Raw genomic sequence first — 19183 nt, forward strand, 5'->3', positions numbered from 1 at the left:
AAAAATAAATATCTGCAAGACATAACTTGCAACAGTTTGCTAAACAGTGCGTAGGCATCTTCAGTGTAATTGCAGAAAAGGTGAAAAAGTAAGCTTCAAAGTATATTATGTAAGTATGCAAACAACACAGCACACTTATCATTAAAGACTGCAGTTCATTAAGGAGAAGTAGAAAAATCAGTGTTTGGGAATTAAGGAATTTTCATATGGAACATGATAGGCTAAAACCAGGCAATAGTCTTCCAGAGCTGGCTTTCAAATATGAATGCTGTAGGGGGTGCAGGTCACAGGGATTTCTCCTACCCCTTTCCCCCTGTGAAATGGGCAAGAGCGAGCTATTGCATCTCCATTCATTTCTATGGGACTTGCATAGGAGAACTTCCTGACTGTATGCAGCTTAAGTCGTACAGAATTATTTTTACTGTGCCCGTAATTTGCATGCAGTGTGAAAATGATTCTTCGGAGGTCAAGTGGGTAGTGGATGGTAGGGGAAACGGGTGATAAATGCTATCTCCAAGGAAGTAGGAGGGACACAGGGTCACCAGCGCCTACTCTAGGCAAAGGCCTTTATGTTTTTTCAGGTCCTGTAATGTTTTTGTCATGTCGTGCAGTTGCTTTAACTAGGCTGCTGCTGTTACTGTTTTTCCTTGTATTGTTTGTTTTGCTGGTTTTTTAACAAGACTTTTGTTTGATCATAAAAGACCAGGAGAGCTAAGCTGATGCAGTAGAGTACGCATGTCTTTAACAGACAAATTGTAAATACAGTGGTACCTTGGGTTAAGTACTTAATTCATTCCGGAGGTCCGTTCTTAACCTGAAACTGTTCTTAACCTGAAGCACCACTTTAGCTAATGGTGCCTCCTGCTGCCACCGCGCTGCCAAAGCACGATTTCTGTTCTTATCCTGAAGCAAAGTTCTTAACCTGAGGTACCATTTCTGGGTTAGCGGAGTCTGTAACCTGAAGCGTATGTAACCTGAAGCGTATGTAACCTGAGGTACCACTGTAAAGGAAAGCTCCAGTTGGGCATTTTAATGTGTCGACTAAATGTGCGAAGTGGGTGGGGAGTGTAGGGATGAGAACTCTAGCTCCGCCCACTTCTGTCTTTGTTTTCATCACCTTCCTCCCTAGGGTCCCTGTGCACTTAAGAACTGTGGAAAATCATGGTTCCAAAACATGCAGAAAATATAGTTAGAGTATATGAGGATGAGTTATCCGGGTTGTCCTCACAGCGCCCCCTGCCCATGTGCTTAGTCAAAACTTTCTTAGAACACCTGAGATAGGGCTAAAGTTCTAAGCCCACCTGTAGTTTTTAAAACCATATCCTCTGTTGCTGCTCCTGGACTGAGGATTCTCCCCCCCCCCAAAGGATTTCCTAAAATTTAACTTTCTAATAATACCGAAAGAATGAGCAAGGCTGGTCCTACCTGATATGCTGATGTTCTCACCACCAAGGGGGCCCTGTTTGTATTTTTGAACTCCAGACATCAAAACGTCTTGGGACGTCGCCACTGTTTTGTGTGCAGAAGCTTTCAGGGAGAAACAATATGTAGTGACTTGAGTGATGAGTAAAGAACGGTGTTTTCTCTTTCTTCTGAAATTTTTAAATCTTTCGCTGGAAGAGCATGCTTTCAGGGCATGCATTAACGTCAAAACTCTTGGTGTTCAGTGATGGAGGCAGAGCATTACAGTGGTACCTCAGGTTACAGACGCTTCAGGTTACAGACTCTGCTAACCCAGAAATAGTACCTCGAGTTAAGAACTTTGCTTCAGGTTGAGAACAGAAATCGTGCTCCGGCAGTGGGAGGCCCCATTAGCTAAAGTGGTACCTCAGGTAAAGAACAGTTTCAGGTTAAGAACGTACCTCCAGAATGAATTAAGTTCTTAACCCGAGGTACCACTGTAATTTTGTCTCAAGCCTAGGTGGTTTTGTAACCTTCCTTACCTGAGTAACCTGTATGCCATGCCTTGCTCTGCATTTGTGTTAGGAGAGGAAGAGCTCCCACCCCTGTGTTAAATGCAACAGACATTGACTCAGTGGCCTAAGCAGATATGCGTTCTTTCTGCCACACCAGAATGCCAATAATATTTTGAGGCATTTGCAAAACTCTGACACATTCAGATTCTGCCTTACTCGAATGCTCAGCATTTGCAGGAAAAAAGCACCATGACAACAATGGCCACATATGTGAAACAAATGTTGTTGTTGTTTAGTCATTTAGTCATGTCCGACTCTTTGTGACCCCATGGACCAGAGCACGCCAGGCACTCCTGTCTTCCACTGCCTCCCGCAGTTTGGTCAAACTCATGCTGGTAGCTTCGAGAACACTGTCCAACCATCTCGTCCTCTGTTGTCCCCTTCTCCTTGTGCCCTCCATCTTTCCCAACATCAGGGAGTCTTCTCTGCCCTCAAACATTCCCTGGTCAAGTTCCTGCATTGCAGGGGGTTGAACTAGATGACCCTTGGGGTCCCTTCTATCTCTACAGTTCTGTGATTCTAAGCTGTGAAATCTGACCAGAGTGTGGAAACTGGCTGCTAGAGCATCAGGAGAGAACGGTAGCAAGATAAAATGAAGCATGCCTTCCTCAATCCAGAGGTAGTGGTGCTGTAAGATTAATATGGTCTGCCCTGGGTGTGGTACCCAGAGTAGTGTGCTACAATTGGGGTGAAGTAATTCAGCAGGTCTCCTTGCAAATTGCTAGTTGACTTTTGACAAGTCACTGGGGAGGTGTTTGGACAATCCCACCAGCAACTGGATCCTAGGATCATGCCAAGGCTGCATATTTGGCATTGATAGGAAGAAGAGCTTCTGACCATCATCTCCCTTCATGCTAAATCCACAAACACATGGCAGAGGAGGGAGTGGTTAACATTCTTGCCAACATCGGGTTCTATCTCATTCCCCCTCTTGCTTTACTAATGTGGCTGAGTTGCCCCGAGTTCCTTGGTAGGAAAGGTAGGATGCTATAATAATGTTTGCTAACCACAGCCTTTGCCCCCATGCCAGACTGTGGAACGGCCTCACCAGGAAGTCTTGCCTGGCACAGACTTCGTTTCTGTCTGGTGCCAGGCAAATGTGTTTTTATTTTGCCAGGCATTTGGACAGTAAAAATGGCCTGACTTTCGGATGTTTTACTTTTGTTGTTCAGATGTACGTGTGGGCATGTGGTTTATTTTATCATGTCGGGTAGGCAGTTACAGTACAGTGGTGCCCCGCAAGACGAACGCCTCACAAGACGGAAAACCCGCTAGACGAAAGGGTCTTTGCTCCCCCCTGCCTGCCTTCCCGGGAGAGCGGAGAAACGCAGCGCCTTTCTCTGCTGTCCCGGAGGGCTTTTGAAGGCAGGCGGGGGGGGAGCATAGACTTTCGCCCCCCGCCCGCCTTCAGAAGAGGTCCTGGACCTCTTCTGAAGGCGGGCGGGGGGCGAAAGTCTTTGCTCCCCCCTGCCTGCCTTCCCGGGAGAGCGGAGAAACGCAGCGTGTTTCTCCGCTGTCCCGGACGGCTTTTGAAGGCAGGCGGGGGGGAGCATAGACTTTCGCCCCCCGCCCGCCTTCAGAAGAGGTCCTGGACCTCTTCTGAAGGCCGGCGGGGGGCAAAAGTCTTTGTCCCCCCTGCCTGCCTTCCCGGGGGCTTTTAAATCGCCCCGATACAGCGGAGAAGTCCCCCGCTGTCCCGGGGCTTTTTAAAATGCTGGCGGGCGGCAGCGGAGGCTTCGCTCCCGCCTGCCAGCATTTTAAGATCGCCCCGGACAGCGGAGAAGTCCCCCGCTGTCCCGGGGCTTTTTAAAATGCTGGTGGGCGGCAGCGGAGGCTTCGCTCCCGCCCGCCAGCATTTTAAGATCGCCCCGGACAGCGGAGAAGTCCCCCGCTGTCCCGGGGCTTTTTAAAATGCTGGCGGGCGACAGCGGAGGCTTCGCTCCCGCCCGCCAGCATTTTAAGATCGCCCCGGACAGCTGAGAAGTCCCCCGCTGTCCCGGGGTTTTTTAAAATGCTGGGGGTGGGAAGAAAAGCCCTTGGTCCCCCCCCCCAGCCTTCAGAAGAGGTTGGGGGACAGACTGTCCCCGGACCTGGTCTGAAGTCGGTTTCCATAGGAACGCATTAATTGATTTTCAATGCATTCCTATGGGAAACCTTGCTTCGCAAGACGGAAAAATCGCAAGACGACAAAACTTGCGGAACGAATTAATTTTGTCTTGCGAGGCACCACTGTATACCTGTTTCATTATAATGGATTTTTTTTTTTTTACTGTACAGTGGTGCGTCAGGTTACATGCGCTTCAGGTTACATACGCTTCAGGTTACAGACTCCGCTAACCCAGAAATAGTGCTTCAGGTTAAGAACTTTGCTTCAGGATGAGAACAGAAATCGTTCTCCGGCGGCGCAACGGCAGCAGGAGGCCCCATTAGCTAAAGTGGTGCTTCAGGTTAAGAACAGTTTCAGGTTAAAAATGGACCTCCAGAACGAATTAAGTACTTAACCCGAGGTACCACTGTAGATGTTTTGTTTAATATATGTATAGCTTCACACAAGTGGAGACCCAACATAATTTACAGAGATAATATCCAATCCAACCTAACCTCCATCTTCACCTTCTAGGGCAGGCAGCTTTAGAGTTGAGGAAATATCACTTTGCCTGTGTGGGTGTTTGTTTGTTTGGCTGGTTCCTTGCATTTAACTGGCACGTGCTCCTCAGGAAGAGCGAAACTGACTTGTCCTCTGTCTCCCTTCAGCAACAGAAGCTCACTTCGCCAAGAACAGCTTAAGGGAGGTGCTATCCCTGGCCAGATTCCTAAGCTAGGCTTTTAGTTATGAGATACACATATCAACTCCAGCCATGCAAGGAAGTCTGCAAGATTTACAGGTCCACAAGATTTGAGTAGCCATTTGCCATCTTGTACACAAGAAAAATTATTTTGATTTAAATGGAAGAGGGTGTTTCTGGGTTTGGTTATTTTTTTAATAAATAATTTGTTGCCTGGAGGCAGGTCTTATATGGCCCAGGAACCCTGATTGCTAGCCATTTCTAAACCTTTTAAAGTACTAATAGGTTAATTGCATGTGAAATAATCTGCTTGCTACACAGAGCATTTACAGGGCAATCCTATAGATGCCTACTCAAAAATAAGTCACACAGAGTTCAGCGGAATATACTCCCAGTTAATAGTGTAGCCTTGACATCATTCTGAACTTGTCTTTCTTTGGCTCCATCTGCACAGTACATTTTAAGCAGCGTCATACCGCTTTTAGCAGTCATGGCTTCCCCCAAAGAATCCTGGGAATGGTAGTTTGTTAGGTTTTCAGAATTCCCTAGGGAGATTGTTAAACCCCTCTGGATATTGTAGCTCTGTGAAAGGAATAGGGGTCTCCTAACAACTCTCAGTTGCCTGGACAAAATTCATTTCCCAGGATTCTTTGGGGGAAAGCCATGACTGTTTAAAGTGGTATAGCACTGCTTTAAATGTACAGTGGTACCTTGGGTTAAGTACTTAATTCGTTCCGGAGGTCCGTTCTTAACCTGAAACTGTTCTTAACCTGAAGCACCACTTTAGCTAATGGGGCCTCATGCTGCCGCCGTGCCGCTGGAACATGATTTCTGTTCTCATCCTGAAGCAAAGTTCTTCACCTGAAGCACTATTTGTGGGTTAGCGGAGTCTGTAACCTGAAGCACATGTAACCTGAAGCATATGTAACCTGAGGTACCAGTGTATAGTGCAGCTGGGGATTTATTTATTTATTTTAAGAAAAGAAAAGGTAGTTAAAAGATGGCAAGATGGCGGAGCAGACATCCAGTTCCAAGCATGTCTCCCACTAGCAGCTTGCCCACCTAGCACTGGAATCATTGCAGCTTATCAGGACCAGGCTGGGGAGGGGCATTGGTGAGACTGGGGTGGGTAGGTGCCCCAGACTGACTTTGCAAGTGTGCCCACACAGCCCCTGACCTCACTGCCAACTCTGCCCCTCCACAGAGATGCCAGTGTTGGAAAGGCGACTCTGCCCTCTCACACCAGCCACTACTGAGGCCTACTCAGAAATAAGTCTCACTGAACTCAGTAGGGCTTACTTCCAGGTAAACGTGCAGCCTAAATCTCTTCGACTAGCAGAAATCCTTATTTTTAGTAACCTGTTTTTAATTGGGGGAAAAAATGCAGTCTCAGCAGAAGGGAATGTGTCTGCCTCCGAAGGATCCGAGCTTCTGTAGCTTGTAGAAATTGGTAAAGGTTCCTTAAATAATCATAATGGTTTGCCTTAGATGATAAATAGAAAAGTGGGGGGGGGGGAGCAGAAGCCTGCTAGTGCCAAAGTTGACTCTGTTTAAATTAGAAATTTGTCACATTTAATTAATTATGTTCTGGAAGCTGTTCTTGTTTGTTTGGTATTAGATCTGAGGGAAGATAATTGGATTTGGTTTCGCAGCTAGCAATAGTCTGTGGCTACGGCAAAACTGCAAAGTTTTGGTCAATAACTGGTGCAGCCTAGTAGTAGCTTTTACCGATGACTGTTGTGTTGGCGTCTCTCTATATTTGTGGAGAAAGTATCGTGGACACTGGAGGACTTAATGCTGCGTTTCGGGTGTACATTGGGTCACAGCTGAGTGTTGGGTTGGGGTAGTTTGAGGGAAAGTCCTCCTTGCCCTGGGCCAAACTGCTGCGTAGGCAACCAATGCTTTCCTTTCCTTTTTCAGTAACGCAGCCGGGTCTGCTGCATTTGTAACTTCTTCAGTGATGAGACACTGCTGGAAGGAAGCATGGATAAGAATATTGCAGAGCAGCTCAATAAGGCGTACGAAGCCTTCAGACAGGCATGCATGGATAGAGACTCCGCTGTGAAAGAGCTGAAGCAAAAGGTACGTGGCTGTTTTATGTCTGGCGCTACAGGCTAAGATTACGTTTCTGATGGCTCCCAAAGAAAAGTCCCGATTTCACACACAAAGAGGAATGGTCAACACAGTTGGATAACGCCAGGGAAATTCTGTTAATTATCTGGGGTGATCTGCTCCTTGCAGGTGTGAAATTGTGCCATGCGGCTTGTTTACCCTTGTCCATAAAACGGAGGTTTTTGCAGCTATCTGGGGTGCAGGTTGTTACCAGCTTTTAACTGTGGAGAGGCCTTGAAATGCATATTATAGATACTGCTTCTCTGGTTGCCCTCCCCAAAGCAGGCCGGAAGCAAAGCAAAGTAGGGTCCCTCCTTTTTGCAAGAGGAAGTGCGAAAAGAAGCAGTCGTTTGGAACTTCCCCACTTTCGTGTTAAATATAGCTGGTGCGTTATTTCAAAAGAGAAAAATTGCTTGGATGCCATGCCAAGGGTTGTGAATTAACCCCATTTGTTTCCATGGGGGGCAGCTAAGCATGGGCTTAATTTCTCCAGTAATAAGATTTACTCTGGCTGAATTGTGCTGTTGGGAAACAGCGTTTTCTGATAAAATTCAGAATTTTAAAAGCTTTTAAAAAGCACCAGCATTTATTGTTAAAAAGAGCCAGCTTTATTTTTCCCCCAGACTGCCTTCATGTAAGGCACTTTGGGCTAGGAAGCCATTTGTGGCTTCTGGGTGCTTGGAACTGACTGCACTTTTAGACCCTGTCTGAATAATTAAGACGACAAGAGGAGGAATGTGCTGGCGAACCGTTTGTAACAACCCCAGCAAGCATTTTCAAGACACACGGCACTAATGCTCTGCGTCCCTTCCAGGAATCCTCAGAGATGAGTCGGCCTGGCACTTAGATTGAAAAACCTAAGGACTTGAAATGGCTGAGAGCTACAGCAGTGGACTGTGTGACTGCTTGCTGCACCAGAAGCAGAGAGTGTCATGGCTGAGGAGATGGCAACTCTTGCCGCTTCTGGGATTGGCTGAGCTCCGATTGGCTGAGCCTGCTAAGGCAGGGATGGGGGGGCGCATTCCCTTCTGGGCAACCTTCCCCTCAATGTGTGCCAGTGGTGGGTGGGGCAAGAGGCTAAAGTGGGCGGAGCAGCAAATGCAACAATCTACCTTCGTCCAATAGGTTAGCTTCTATGTACGGCCTCTCCATCCTCTCCCGGCAGCCGAGAGGCATCATCCCAAGACACATTCCAGCCAGACAAAGTCACTTGGGCGGGGGGTGAAACAGGGTCAGAGAGGGCTGTGGCCCCGGGGAGAGTTCTGAGAGCCAATTGAGAGGCTGCATTTGGTCTCCGGACCTGAGGTTCCCCACCCTTGTACTAAGGGAAATCAGATCTTCACTCCGTCCTCTACACATATTTGTTCCCTTAAAACAAGGTTGGGGACCTGTGGCCCTCCAGATGTTGCTGAACTCGAATTCTCATCTCCCTAACCATTGGCCATGCTGACCAGGACTGGTGGGAGCCGAGAACATATGGAGGGTGCCCACAGACTTCCCCTTGAAATGTGGCTGTCGTCGTTTTGCTTTGCAACTTTCAAAGTTAACATTCATAGCACATTTAACAGCTTTCATTTACACCCTCCTTCCCATCACTAGGCTGGTGAATGGCCTAAGGACAGGCAGGAGGATAGTGTGTGTCTCTCCCTGTTTGACCCTTAAAACAACCCTGCGAGGTAGTGACTGGCCCAAGGTCACCCAGCATGGACTTGAACCCAGGTCTCCTTTGCCTTGAAGGCTAAGTGCTTGCAGTAGTTAAAGCACATTTGCGATCTTCATCACTTGATGGCTTAAATGGAGAAGAGTGCTGACACTTTCCTCCCAATTTACGCAAGCTTCCCTGTTGGGTTTTGTACAAACTCTGCTTACTCACAGTGTCGGAGTTTTGGAGTGAGGCCCGTGGGTAGCTGTCCCCTGCCAGGATAGTTCACACTCCCCCCTAAATTTTCAGTTTTCATTTTTCAAAAAATGGGATAGGGTTGCATTCCTTTTTATTTAAAAAAACACACCCTTAAAATTGATCTCTTCTCCTCATGGAGATAAAAGGGATAAAAGTTTGCCTCAGTATCCCACTTTTTTCACCAATACAAGTGAATAACCTTAAATCTATTTGGCCACCTTTTTTTTTAATGTTCTGGTTATTCTATAATGATTCACAGCCCCAACATAAAAAAACCTGTTTGTTGACCTGCTTACTCAACACAGTCTTACCAGGTTTATTCTCAAGGCAGGGAGCCTGCTTCTTTGGGAATTGGCCTCCGAAATTGGATTTGGATTTGGATTTGATATCCCGCCTTTCACTCCCCTTCAGGAGTCTCAAAGCAGCTAACATTCTCCTTTCCCTTCCTCCCCCACAACAAACACTCTGTGAGGTGAGTGGGGCTGAGAGACTTCAAAGAAGTGTGACTGGCCCAAGGTCACCCAGCAGCTGCATGTGGAGGAGCAGAGACGCGAACCCGGTTCCCCAAATTATGAGACTACCGCTCTTAACCACTACACCACAACAGAACCATAAACACTATGGAACAAACCATAGAAAACTTGGAATTCAGATGACCCACACAAGTTGACTTTGCTCTGATTCTTATTCTCTCCCCCAACACACACACACACACACACACACACACACACACACCTTTACTCCATGTTCTCGATTCTGTGTTGGCATACCCTCCAGCTTGTGGCCAATAGCTGATTCCGCAAGTAGCTGATTGGCTGCTTGTTTTGCTACTCTTTGACGATTGGAACTGTGTCATGCATAGAAGCCGGAGTCATCTCAGCCAGATGGCGCTCGGTGTAGAGGGATGTTTGGTTGTCAAGTATATCTTCTAGTCGGTAACTTGTTGCTGCCATCTGACTCTAAAAGAATTATTTGTGCACGCTGGCTGTCAAAAGCATCTTCTCTTCTGTCTGTTTTAGCTGTCATGCCTGTGCTCTGTACAGAAGTGTTGACAAGACATTGCTGTTGTACATTTTCAATTTGGGTCTTGGTGACTTTTTCTTCTTCTTCTGTTTCCTGAGGTCTCCTTGGCTGCTGGAAAATGCTGACCTCTTTGGCTTTTTAATGGGTTGGTGAAGCAGCAGCTGTTTGGTGCTTTATTTTGAATCAGGCTGTAGGGAGACTCTTGCGTGTATTGGGGGTTTGAAAGGGTATTTTTCTCCCCCTCTGAAGAATGAAAGTGGCTAAATAAATCATGGGGTTTCCATTATCCAGCTTTTCGGAGAAGGGCTGGGGCTGGGGCATTTAATTCAAAGTAGAGCTGGGAGATAACTCAGTCAGGAATCCTGGAGAGCCACTACCAATCAGTGTAGTTAAATACTGAGCTATACGGACCAATGGTCTAATTCAGTGTAAGACAAACTTCCTATGTCCCAAGCATGCAAGAGGGCAGACTTTTTACTTGGCAATAACTTGGCATCACAATACACCCCTGTGATGGCACAGGGCTTAACTTCTAAACGAGAGCCGGATGATTGTGAAGACAGGCCTGCATTCAGCCCACGAGCCTCTCTGGGTGAACCTGGGCCAGTCTATATCTGTTGGCCTACGTCGCTGGGTTGTGGTGAGGAGAACATGTTGGTGGAATGAAATCCTGTATGCCTGTCCTTGAAGAAAGGGCGGGATGAAAATACAGTAAATAAATAAAGAGGCAGAGGGAGGGAAATAGGAATTTCTACAGAGGGAGAACCAGAGCAATAGCACAAGTGATAACTTTTTTTATAGGCATAGCTGCTGTGACAAAGCCAGGTGTTGTACTTCCCTGTGTTAGCCTGTTGTCGTCACAAAATGACTACTTCGAATTAAATTATCTTTACAGACAGACAGCTATGAAAAGCAGATATGTGAACAACAAAACCAAATTGTATTTCTTACAAACACTGTCACAAAACTAAACTCACAGTTGGCTTCTTTGAGCTGCAGCAAAGGTAGGTAATTTTCAAATCTATATCTATCCATCTATCATCTATCTATCTATCTATCTATCTATCTATCTATCTATCATCTATCTATCTACACCACCACAATCCACTGGGTTTCCCTAACACAAACTGCTTTTTTTTATCATGCATCTGGACTAAGGGGCCAATGAATGGTTGCTGATTGTGATTACTCAGTAGTGAAGGGTCAAGGGGAACAATGTCTAGGTCACCTTGGGATGTCCTGGCAAAGCCCTGCTTCTGGAGAAGGAAGCTATGAGGAAGAGAGGAGGAGTGGGCAGTTGTATGAAAAGAGAAAATGGGAGTGTAAAAAGCTAAATAATGAAGAGGGAGAGAAATAAGAAAGAAAAAGTATTCCATAGGAAAAAAGGAATGGGGGGTGAAGGGTTTGAATAGTTTTAAGAGGAGCAGGTTGAAAATAAATACTTATATCACCTGGTATTCTTCAGTTCCTAGACGGCATCATTTTAAGAAGATTGCAGTGCTATACTGTGTTAAGCGTGCTCAAGTCTCAAAATTGCTGCCTTGTCTATCTAAGAAGGAAACTGCACTGTACTTCAAATGTTTGTGTGCACTTATTTTCCTATATAGAGATTATCTGCGTGTACCGAAAACAATCCCAACCCGATTTTGTGGAAGTTGCATTATTTGATTCCCTATTGTATGCTATGTGTGAAACGCCATGTATTAATCCATTATGTTTGGGGTTTTTTCATATGTGCATGACCACCTACCAGAAGACAGCGAAACCAGAAGAAATGGTACGTTACTGAACTTGAACGCTGATCAGCTGTATGAAAAGCTGCAGTTGGCAATGCAAAGAGAGAAGCTTTTAAAGGTAGGATGCTTTTCACAAGATAATTCTAAAATAATAATAATAATGGCATGATAAGCATCACATTTGAACTAGACAAACTGTGATGAATCATAATTATGGTTTGTTAGAAACAAGCCAACTTCAAACCATGAGCTTTCTTCGACAGATCGCACAGCTTAGGGTACGGATGGCACACAAACTATGGTTAATTAAAAAGGAAGTGAAAACTTCCAATCTCCTTGCAGTCATGTCCAATAAGTCTCCAATCTCCAATAAGTCATGGAGGACTTATTCTGACATCCATATTTGTGCCTGTTATTGTTCGAGAGCCAGCGTGGTGTAGTGGTTAAGAGCAGTGGACTCGTAATCTGGTGAACCAGGTTCGATTCCCTGCTCCTCCACATGCAGCTGCTGGGTGACCTTGGGCTGGTTACACTTCTCTGAAGTCTCTCAGCTCCACTCACCTCACAGAGTGTTTGTTGCGGGGGAGGAAGGGAAAGGAGATTGTTAGCCGCTTTGAGACTCCTTAGGATAGTGATAAAGCGGGATATCAAATCTAAAACTCTTCTTCTTCCTTTATCATCAATTAAGCCTGGTAAATTTCTGCGCTTACGGTGAAGTTTCCCAAGTTATGCCAACTTGGAAGAGTTGATGATCTGGTTCTGTGACTCTTTCCAGTGTTCTTTTTACGTGTCTGAATGGCATTGAAGTCTCCAGCTTGTTTAGCAGATGAGAAATCTTGTTGCTACAGATAATGCAGAATTGGCAACGGAGGGAGCTGGAACGAGGTTTTCTTCTGCAGAAGAGGCTTCCAGTTCTCTCTGCCTTCTCTGGGCACTTGAAAATTTCTTTGGAATTTGAGGTGGTGCACGGTTTTCAGCTGAGCTTGTCATTTTGAGCTGGCCAAGGGGTGGTGTGCGTGCATTGTTCTTTCCCATAAACATTTCTCCAGTGTGCTGCAGTCTCCCTGGCTGCCTGCACTTCCACATTTGACAAAGTCCCACGGGAGCATTTATTGGACTTTAATTGACACGTGGGAAGCTGGGGAGACTTCAGAATGCAGGCCGTTAGTGAGATGATGTAGAATGAAAGAGAAGATACTCACAAACGCCCCTCTGTAACCCCAAAGATAAGGTAAGCCCCCCACCCATGAAATTTTCACCAACATTTTTATCTCCTTTGATCATTTTCAAATGCAACTTTTCTTCTTATTAATTGATGAAGAGTGAAAAATCAGGAGAGACGCTCAGCACAGCACTCATACAGATATGGATAGCGTGTCGTTTTAGAAGTGTATTTTTCTTACCCTTGTTTTGCTGAAGACACTCGTCATTTGACTCACTCTAGTTATCTATTTGCCCTCCTAAAAACCTTTGAATAGCCAGCAATATGAGTTGAGAACAAAGTAGTTACATGAGTAACAGCGGGGAGCAACATAGTTCTTTAATAGTTGCCTACATAGTTGCACTATTTCAAATGGCAAGCTGTCAAGTGGTTTTGGATGTGCATAGAATGCTCTGTGAAAATGCAAAGTCTATTCATGAATGCATATACAGTGGTACCTCGGTTTATGAACTAAATCTGTTCCTGAAGTCCATTCTTAAACCAAATCCGTTCTTAAACCGAGGCGCGCTTTCCCTAATGAGGCCTCCCGCCACTAGTGCCCTTCCGCCGTTTGGCTTCCATTCGTAGACCGAGGTAAAGTTTGCAAACTGAAACACTACTTCCGGTTTTGCAGAGTTTGTAAACAGAATCCAGTTTTGCAGAGTTTGTAAACAGGACTGTTCATAAACCAAGGTACCAGTGATATTTACAGTTCCTCACACTCACTCTCTGTGGCAGTGTGTCCTGTAGCCAGCATTTTGTCTTTTTTCGTTCTCACTGGGTACTCATTTTTTGCTTTTCAGTGCTACCTGCTAAATTTTATTGACTTGACTTACTATAGCTAGTTCATCTCCCCCCCCACCCTTTCCCCCTACACACACAATTTTCTTATGACACCAGATCAGGAAGTCAAGTTCTTCTTTCCAACGTGTTTGGTTTTTTTTTAATTAAGACCTGTTGTGCTAAGATTGGGTTGCAAGGCATAATGTTTGAACACTCCGGTGCCAAAATCTTCCTTTCACTTCTGATTCTGTTTTTGTTTGCTTATCTTTGAGACAGTTCTTCAGTCTTTCACACAGTTACAAATCAGCGATACTATAAATATGTTGGAAGGGTCACGTGTTCATCCCCAGGTCACACACATGGTGTAACATCTGTACAGGTATAAATATGAATATCTATGCACCCAATTTAGAAAAGGTAGAAAGGATGGAAGACAAGGATGGAAGATATGTGCATGCACCTTACTCTGTATGCATCAAGAGGACTACACATGGGCCCACACAATCCAATATTTGGAAAATGGTGCTTAGTTGCTAGATCCATGTCTGAATCCAGTCTTGATGTCTATTTTCAATTTCACAAAAGCTTTCAAAGGCTAATAGTAGGAGACAAGGATTAAGTTCTACCTTTGATAGCAGACTTTACATTTTCTCTTTCCTTTTTTTGGTTTTGGTTTTGTTTCGATTTTGGGGTTTTTTATATGTATAATGAAAACAATTCAATGAAGTTTAATAGGGGATGAGAAAGGCTAACATGGTGTCAGGGAACTGCCATCAGTGCCGGAGGGAGAGAGCAAAAGCCAGAGGGATTCCAGAGAGCGTCCAGGGATCGGGAGAAGCAGCCCGTCTTCTGGGGAAGAGAATCAACGTAGCACCAGTGGAGAAGGGGGGCAGATGGGGGAAGCGGCGAGGCGGTCCCATGACTCCTTGCCTGGGACCAGCGGGGAGAGTAGGGGTCCTCCGTTGCCTACGCCCTCCTTGCGCAGAAGGCTTTCGCGCAGAGAGAGTAGGAGGAGACTAGGCGTCAAAGAGCTTCTTTGCTGGAAGAAGTTTAAGAAACGCCCACTGACGGATTCTGCCAGCGATTGAGTCAGCCACGGGTGAGTGGCTGTCCGGACAGAAAAGGTTCACTTTGGCAACCCAGCCAGGTGTTTGCACCCAGCCGGGGAGATAGGCACCTGCTTACGCACGAGCAACCCCTAGAACCATTACACATGGTCACAGTTTTCTTGCTAAATATGATTGATAAAACTGGAGTTACAATGACTTGAATCCAGAAGGAGTTGCTGCTCACCTCCATCACGTGGTAGCCCATAAAACCCTGAACTGAGATAGGAAGAGTTGCCGCATAAGGCATGCCTTAGAGCAGGCACATCTACCTATCTGGAGACTGCGATCTACTCTCGGTATAATAAAACTGGCAGTGATCTACCCATTGTCATTGCCCAGCTTTTTTTAGGTGGAGAGAACAGAGTTGTTAAGCTTTGGGGGGGGGGGGACTGGTGATTGCTAAGGATCCCGAGATCAACCAGGATTGACCAGGAACACCCCACAATCGACCAGTAGGTTGCAATTGACCGGTTGGACATACCTGCCTTAGAGCAATCCGTTTAAGTCTGCCTGGTCAGACTACAATTTGCCACGATGGCCAAAGGCTCTTTGGAGATGAAAGTGTGATCTTGTAACATCTCAATACAGTCATACCTTGGTTGTTAAACAGATGCAAACCAAGGCGCAGCTTATGATTAGCTGATTTGTCCCGGAAACAATGACAACAGGCGAAACGGATGTTCGGCTTCCAAAAAACGTTTGTAAACTGGAACACTTACTTCCGGGTTTGCGGCATTTGGGAGCCAAAATGTCCGAGTGCCAAGGCGTTCAACAACCAAGGTCCGACTGTGCTCACATTAATGGAACACGGGTGGTGCTTTGATACCACATTTCTAGACCTCCAGCTGAAAATTGCTTGGATGATCAAACCTCTGGGAGGCAGTGGGCAGCCACAGGTGACTGTAGAGAAAAGCCCCTTTCATCTCTTGCATCAAACCAAGTCTGTCCCGAGTAACCTTACTGAGTTTCTTTCCGTCTGACACTGAGTCATTGAAGGTAATTGCCTTAGGATTACTTCACACATTGCGTTTTTAAAGAGCGCACCTAAAATATAAATTGTGAATGCAGCCAACAGGTGTTTAGAAACAGCTACACTTGTCAGAGAGATGGCACCGAGAGAGAGAGATGAGATTGCCGAGGCTTCCTGTTGAGAGTACGCTTTTGTTTTGTTTTGTCGCTGTTAGAATTGGCTGAGCACCAGACCCGTTCTGACTGCCAGGGCTGCGTATGGAGCAACAGGCCTGAGAAGCAATGGCCTGGGGCAGTGGGGCTCTGGGTGCAAGGGCAGGGCTTAGCTACCGTATTTTCCCTTGTATAACACGCCCCCGTGTATAAGACTCCCCCTATTTTTGGAGACTCAGAATTAAGAAAATGAGGAGAGATTGCCCAGAGTTGTTGAGCTTTGGGGGGGGGGGGGAGGATTGCCCAGAGTTCTTGACCCGCCTGACCAACACTTCTGATAGCATGCGACCCAGAAGACACCAATCGTCTGACCGCTCGCCATCAGCCACCGCTCGCCATCAGCCACCCACACAATTGCCTCAGCAGCAGCCATTGCCGCAGCCACCAATCACCTGCACTATCACCGCTTTCAATCTCCTGGTCGCGTTAGCAAACAATCCCTTGTCCCCACCCCCCTCCTCTGCACTACCCATGTATACGATGACCCCAATTTTTTCACATTATTTTAACATGAAAAAACCTCGTCTTATACGCAGAAAAGTACAGTATTTCTCAGCAAGGTCCTTTTCTCCTGGAGTGGGGTGTGGGATGCGCCAAGCTCGGCTGGCTCCGTGGAGTCGCTTTTCCTGCCTCAGGTGCCACCCTAACACTGGGTAGGCACGCTGGCGGCCTTCATTCCTGTGAAGTGTTTGAATTGGCCCCTCAGCCCAGTAGAAGTCACAAAAGGAAAAGGAGTTTGTGAGGCAGAGGGGGGTGCTGTAAGAACATTTGCTAGCCCTCTTTTTCTCTTCCTTTATGTTTGGTCCTGCCTTACACTTAAAGAGCAAATCTCTCATGAGGCTTCTGTTATTTTTGCCATTGGCATGGAGTCCAGCAATAACAAAAGGATGGTATTTAGCGTGGTGTGACTGAGAGGCAAAACTCCTGCAAGGAATCTTTCCCTCAGCTCTCAGTGGAGGGACTTGCCAGCATTGTGGGATGAGCTGTCAGCGGTGTTGGCCAAATAACACACTCTGGATCAAGGGCCATTGCGGTCAGATGAACCTTTTTATTTTAACCAAATATAAGTGTCTGGTGAAGGGCGTTGCTTACTTTGATAATATTGTTTTATTTTTCAGAGTTTGAGCAGTAGCAAATTTATTTCAGATATTTTAGTTGTCGTTGTATAAACAGACAAAACCCTAAGGGAGCGCAAGGCCTCTCAAGTTTCCTTTGCAGCATCAGCTCCCTGATTTTGTGTCATTTTTAAAAATCTAGGGCGCTCTTTATTTCCTTGTTTCTGACTATGCCTTGCATGTGCCTTTCTTTCCCACTTACCCTGCAAAAAATAAAATAAAATTGAGTTTACACACACATGCTGAGTGAATTATGGTTCTGTTTCCCTTTTGTAAAAAACAAAACAAAAAATGTCATACACCCTTGAGAGCTGGAAAATTCAGCCTTTTTAAAAAAGACAATTTTGCTGCTGCTATAACTTCATGGTTTTTCTCTTCCCAACTCCTTGCTGAGTCTCTCCCCCCCCCCCCCCCCGCTTTTTGTATAGAATGTCATCCTATATAGAAAATTAATGGTTTAACATTGCAGGAGCCGACTTTTTAAAAGCCTTAATTTCTCCCCTTTTGAAGTTTTATAGCTCGAGTCTTGCAAAAATCCTAAGTCATTAAGTGCTAAATAGCTACATTCCAACTGTTCCAGAAATTACAACCCTTGAAGACTATTGTCACCTTCTTTAAATGTACTTTATCTTGATTCCAGCACATCCTAAAACTAATTAAATATTAGTGAGCAGAGTGTATAAATGGAATGAGACAACATTTCCCACATTTATAGGCACTAATATGCACGCCGCTACGGTGACTATTTTCAGTATTCAAAATAACGCACAATTGTTTTGAATAATTGTCCACAATGAGATGTAACTTCATGCTGCCATAAATGGTTATTAATTATTTCAGCCTAACCTGATGGGGTAGTGCGTACAGGGCTGAATTCATTTTAAGGATATATAAAGAAAGGACCAGCTTGATCAGACTGAGGACCATTCTAGTCCAGCATCTCAATTGCTACGGTAGCCAACCAGGTGTCTATAGGAAGCCCCCAAACGCATTCACCCCTCTCCCATTGTGGCTCCACAGGAACTAGTATTCAGAGGCATGCTAAACCCCAAAGAAAGCTTTATCATACACAAATTCGTCTAATCCTGCTTTAAAGGCATCTTAAATAGGTGGCCATCATGATAGCAAATTGCATAGCTCAATTGTGTGTTTCACACAAAGTGACAAAGGCATCTGCAACAAAACATCTGAAGAAGTGTGCATGCACACGAAAGCTCATACCAAGAACTAACTTAGTTGGTCTTTAAGGTGCTACTGGAAGGAATTTTTTTTGTTTTGACTATGGCAGACCAACACGGCTACCTATCTGTAACTGCAACAAAACAGTTATTTAAACAAAAGGATTCTATAGGGAAGCACATTTTGTCTGTCCTAAATCTCCCAGTGTTCACCTCTGTTGGATGGCCTCCTCGTTCTTGTATTATGAAAGAGACAGAAAGACTTCTCTTTGTCTTACTTTCTCCATAGTATTTATTTTTTAGCAAACTATTAGACTTCTTCGATTCAGAAATCCCGTCCCCCTGCTCCAGTGAATATTTAAGATTTTTTGCTTTTGGAGGGTATCTATCGGGAAAGAGCATTTTCCTCCACCACACGAGATGGAAATTTGCTAAAATGCCAAGGGGATCCGAGTGTGTAGGATCAGGCTGTATTTTGAGTACGACAACTAATTATATGTCTGAGGTGGGTGCTGTTTTCACCCATGTGTAACATCTACAGTGAAGTAAGGTAAGCTAAAACTGGCCTGAATTCGAAATAGCTACAAGACCACACTGGTTGGAAATTTCCCGTAGAAACGATATGCTTTTGTAAACCACTTTGAGGTTCTTTACAAGCAAGCAGCATGTAAGTCAAACTAAATAAATAAATTTATACACCTCACTTGCCTTTCTCCCCCCTGACCCCCATACTTTGAATTCCCAAATATTGTAACCTTTCCTCATAGGGGAGCTGCTTTAGTCACCTGATCATTTTGCTTGCCCCTTTCTGAACTTTCCCCGGATCTGCAATATCCTTTTGGAAGTGCACCAGCCAGAACTGTAGGCCAGATTCCAAGTAATGTACTGGGTGGGGCCATACATCTGCACAAAGGTCTTAGCGATTTTGGCAGCTTTTGTTTTCGATCCTTTCCCTAATGATCCCTGACGTGGAATTTGCCCTTTTCACAGATTGCCAAGACTTAATTTCGCCTGCAGTAGTCTATTCTGCCACGGCGTTCCTCAAAGACTGAGAAATTAGCCAACTGTGCTGTATGTGCTTC

General features: G+C 45.4%; 1 protein-coding gene and 1 long non-coding RNA gene across 4 annotated transcripts in view; both read left to right on the forward strand.

The window, feature by feature from the left end:
• The window catches only part of LOC144329282 (uncharacterized), a 253104-nt gene that overhangs the window by 221197 nt on the left and 12724 nt on the right, over nucleotides 1–19183 (forward strand). The window lies entirely within an intron of this gene.
• TANK (TRAF family member associated NFKB activator) overlaps nucleotides 1–19183 on the forward strand; it is a 35616-nt gene that overhangs the window by 3709 nt on the left and 12724 nt on the right. For all 3 annotated transcript variants that reach the window (XM_028746934.2, XM_028746914.2, XM_028746923.2), the window contains exons 3-5: nucleotides 6683–6844; nucleotides 10693–10801; nucleotides 11551–11651. In XM_028746934.2, the coding sequence (XP_028602767.2) occupies nucleotides 6746–6844; nucleotides 10693–10801; nucleotides 11551–11651 (309 nt within the window). In that variant the 5' untranslated portion in view covers nucleotides 6683–6745. The remainder of the gene's footprint in view (nucleotides 1–6682; nucleotides 6845–10692; nucleotides 10802–11550; nucleotides 11652–19183) is intronic.

Source organism: Podarcis muralis, chromosome 1 (genome assembly GCF_964188315.1).
Source record: "Podarcis muralis chromosome 1, rPodMur119.hap1.1, whole genome shotgun sequence".
Lineage (NCBI taxonomy): Eukaryota > Metazoa > Chordata > Lepidosauria > Squamata > Lacertidae > Podarcis > Podarcis muralis.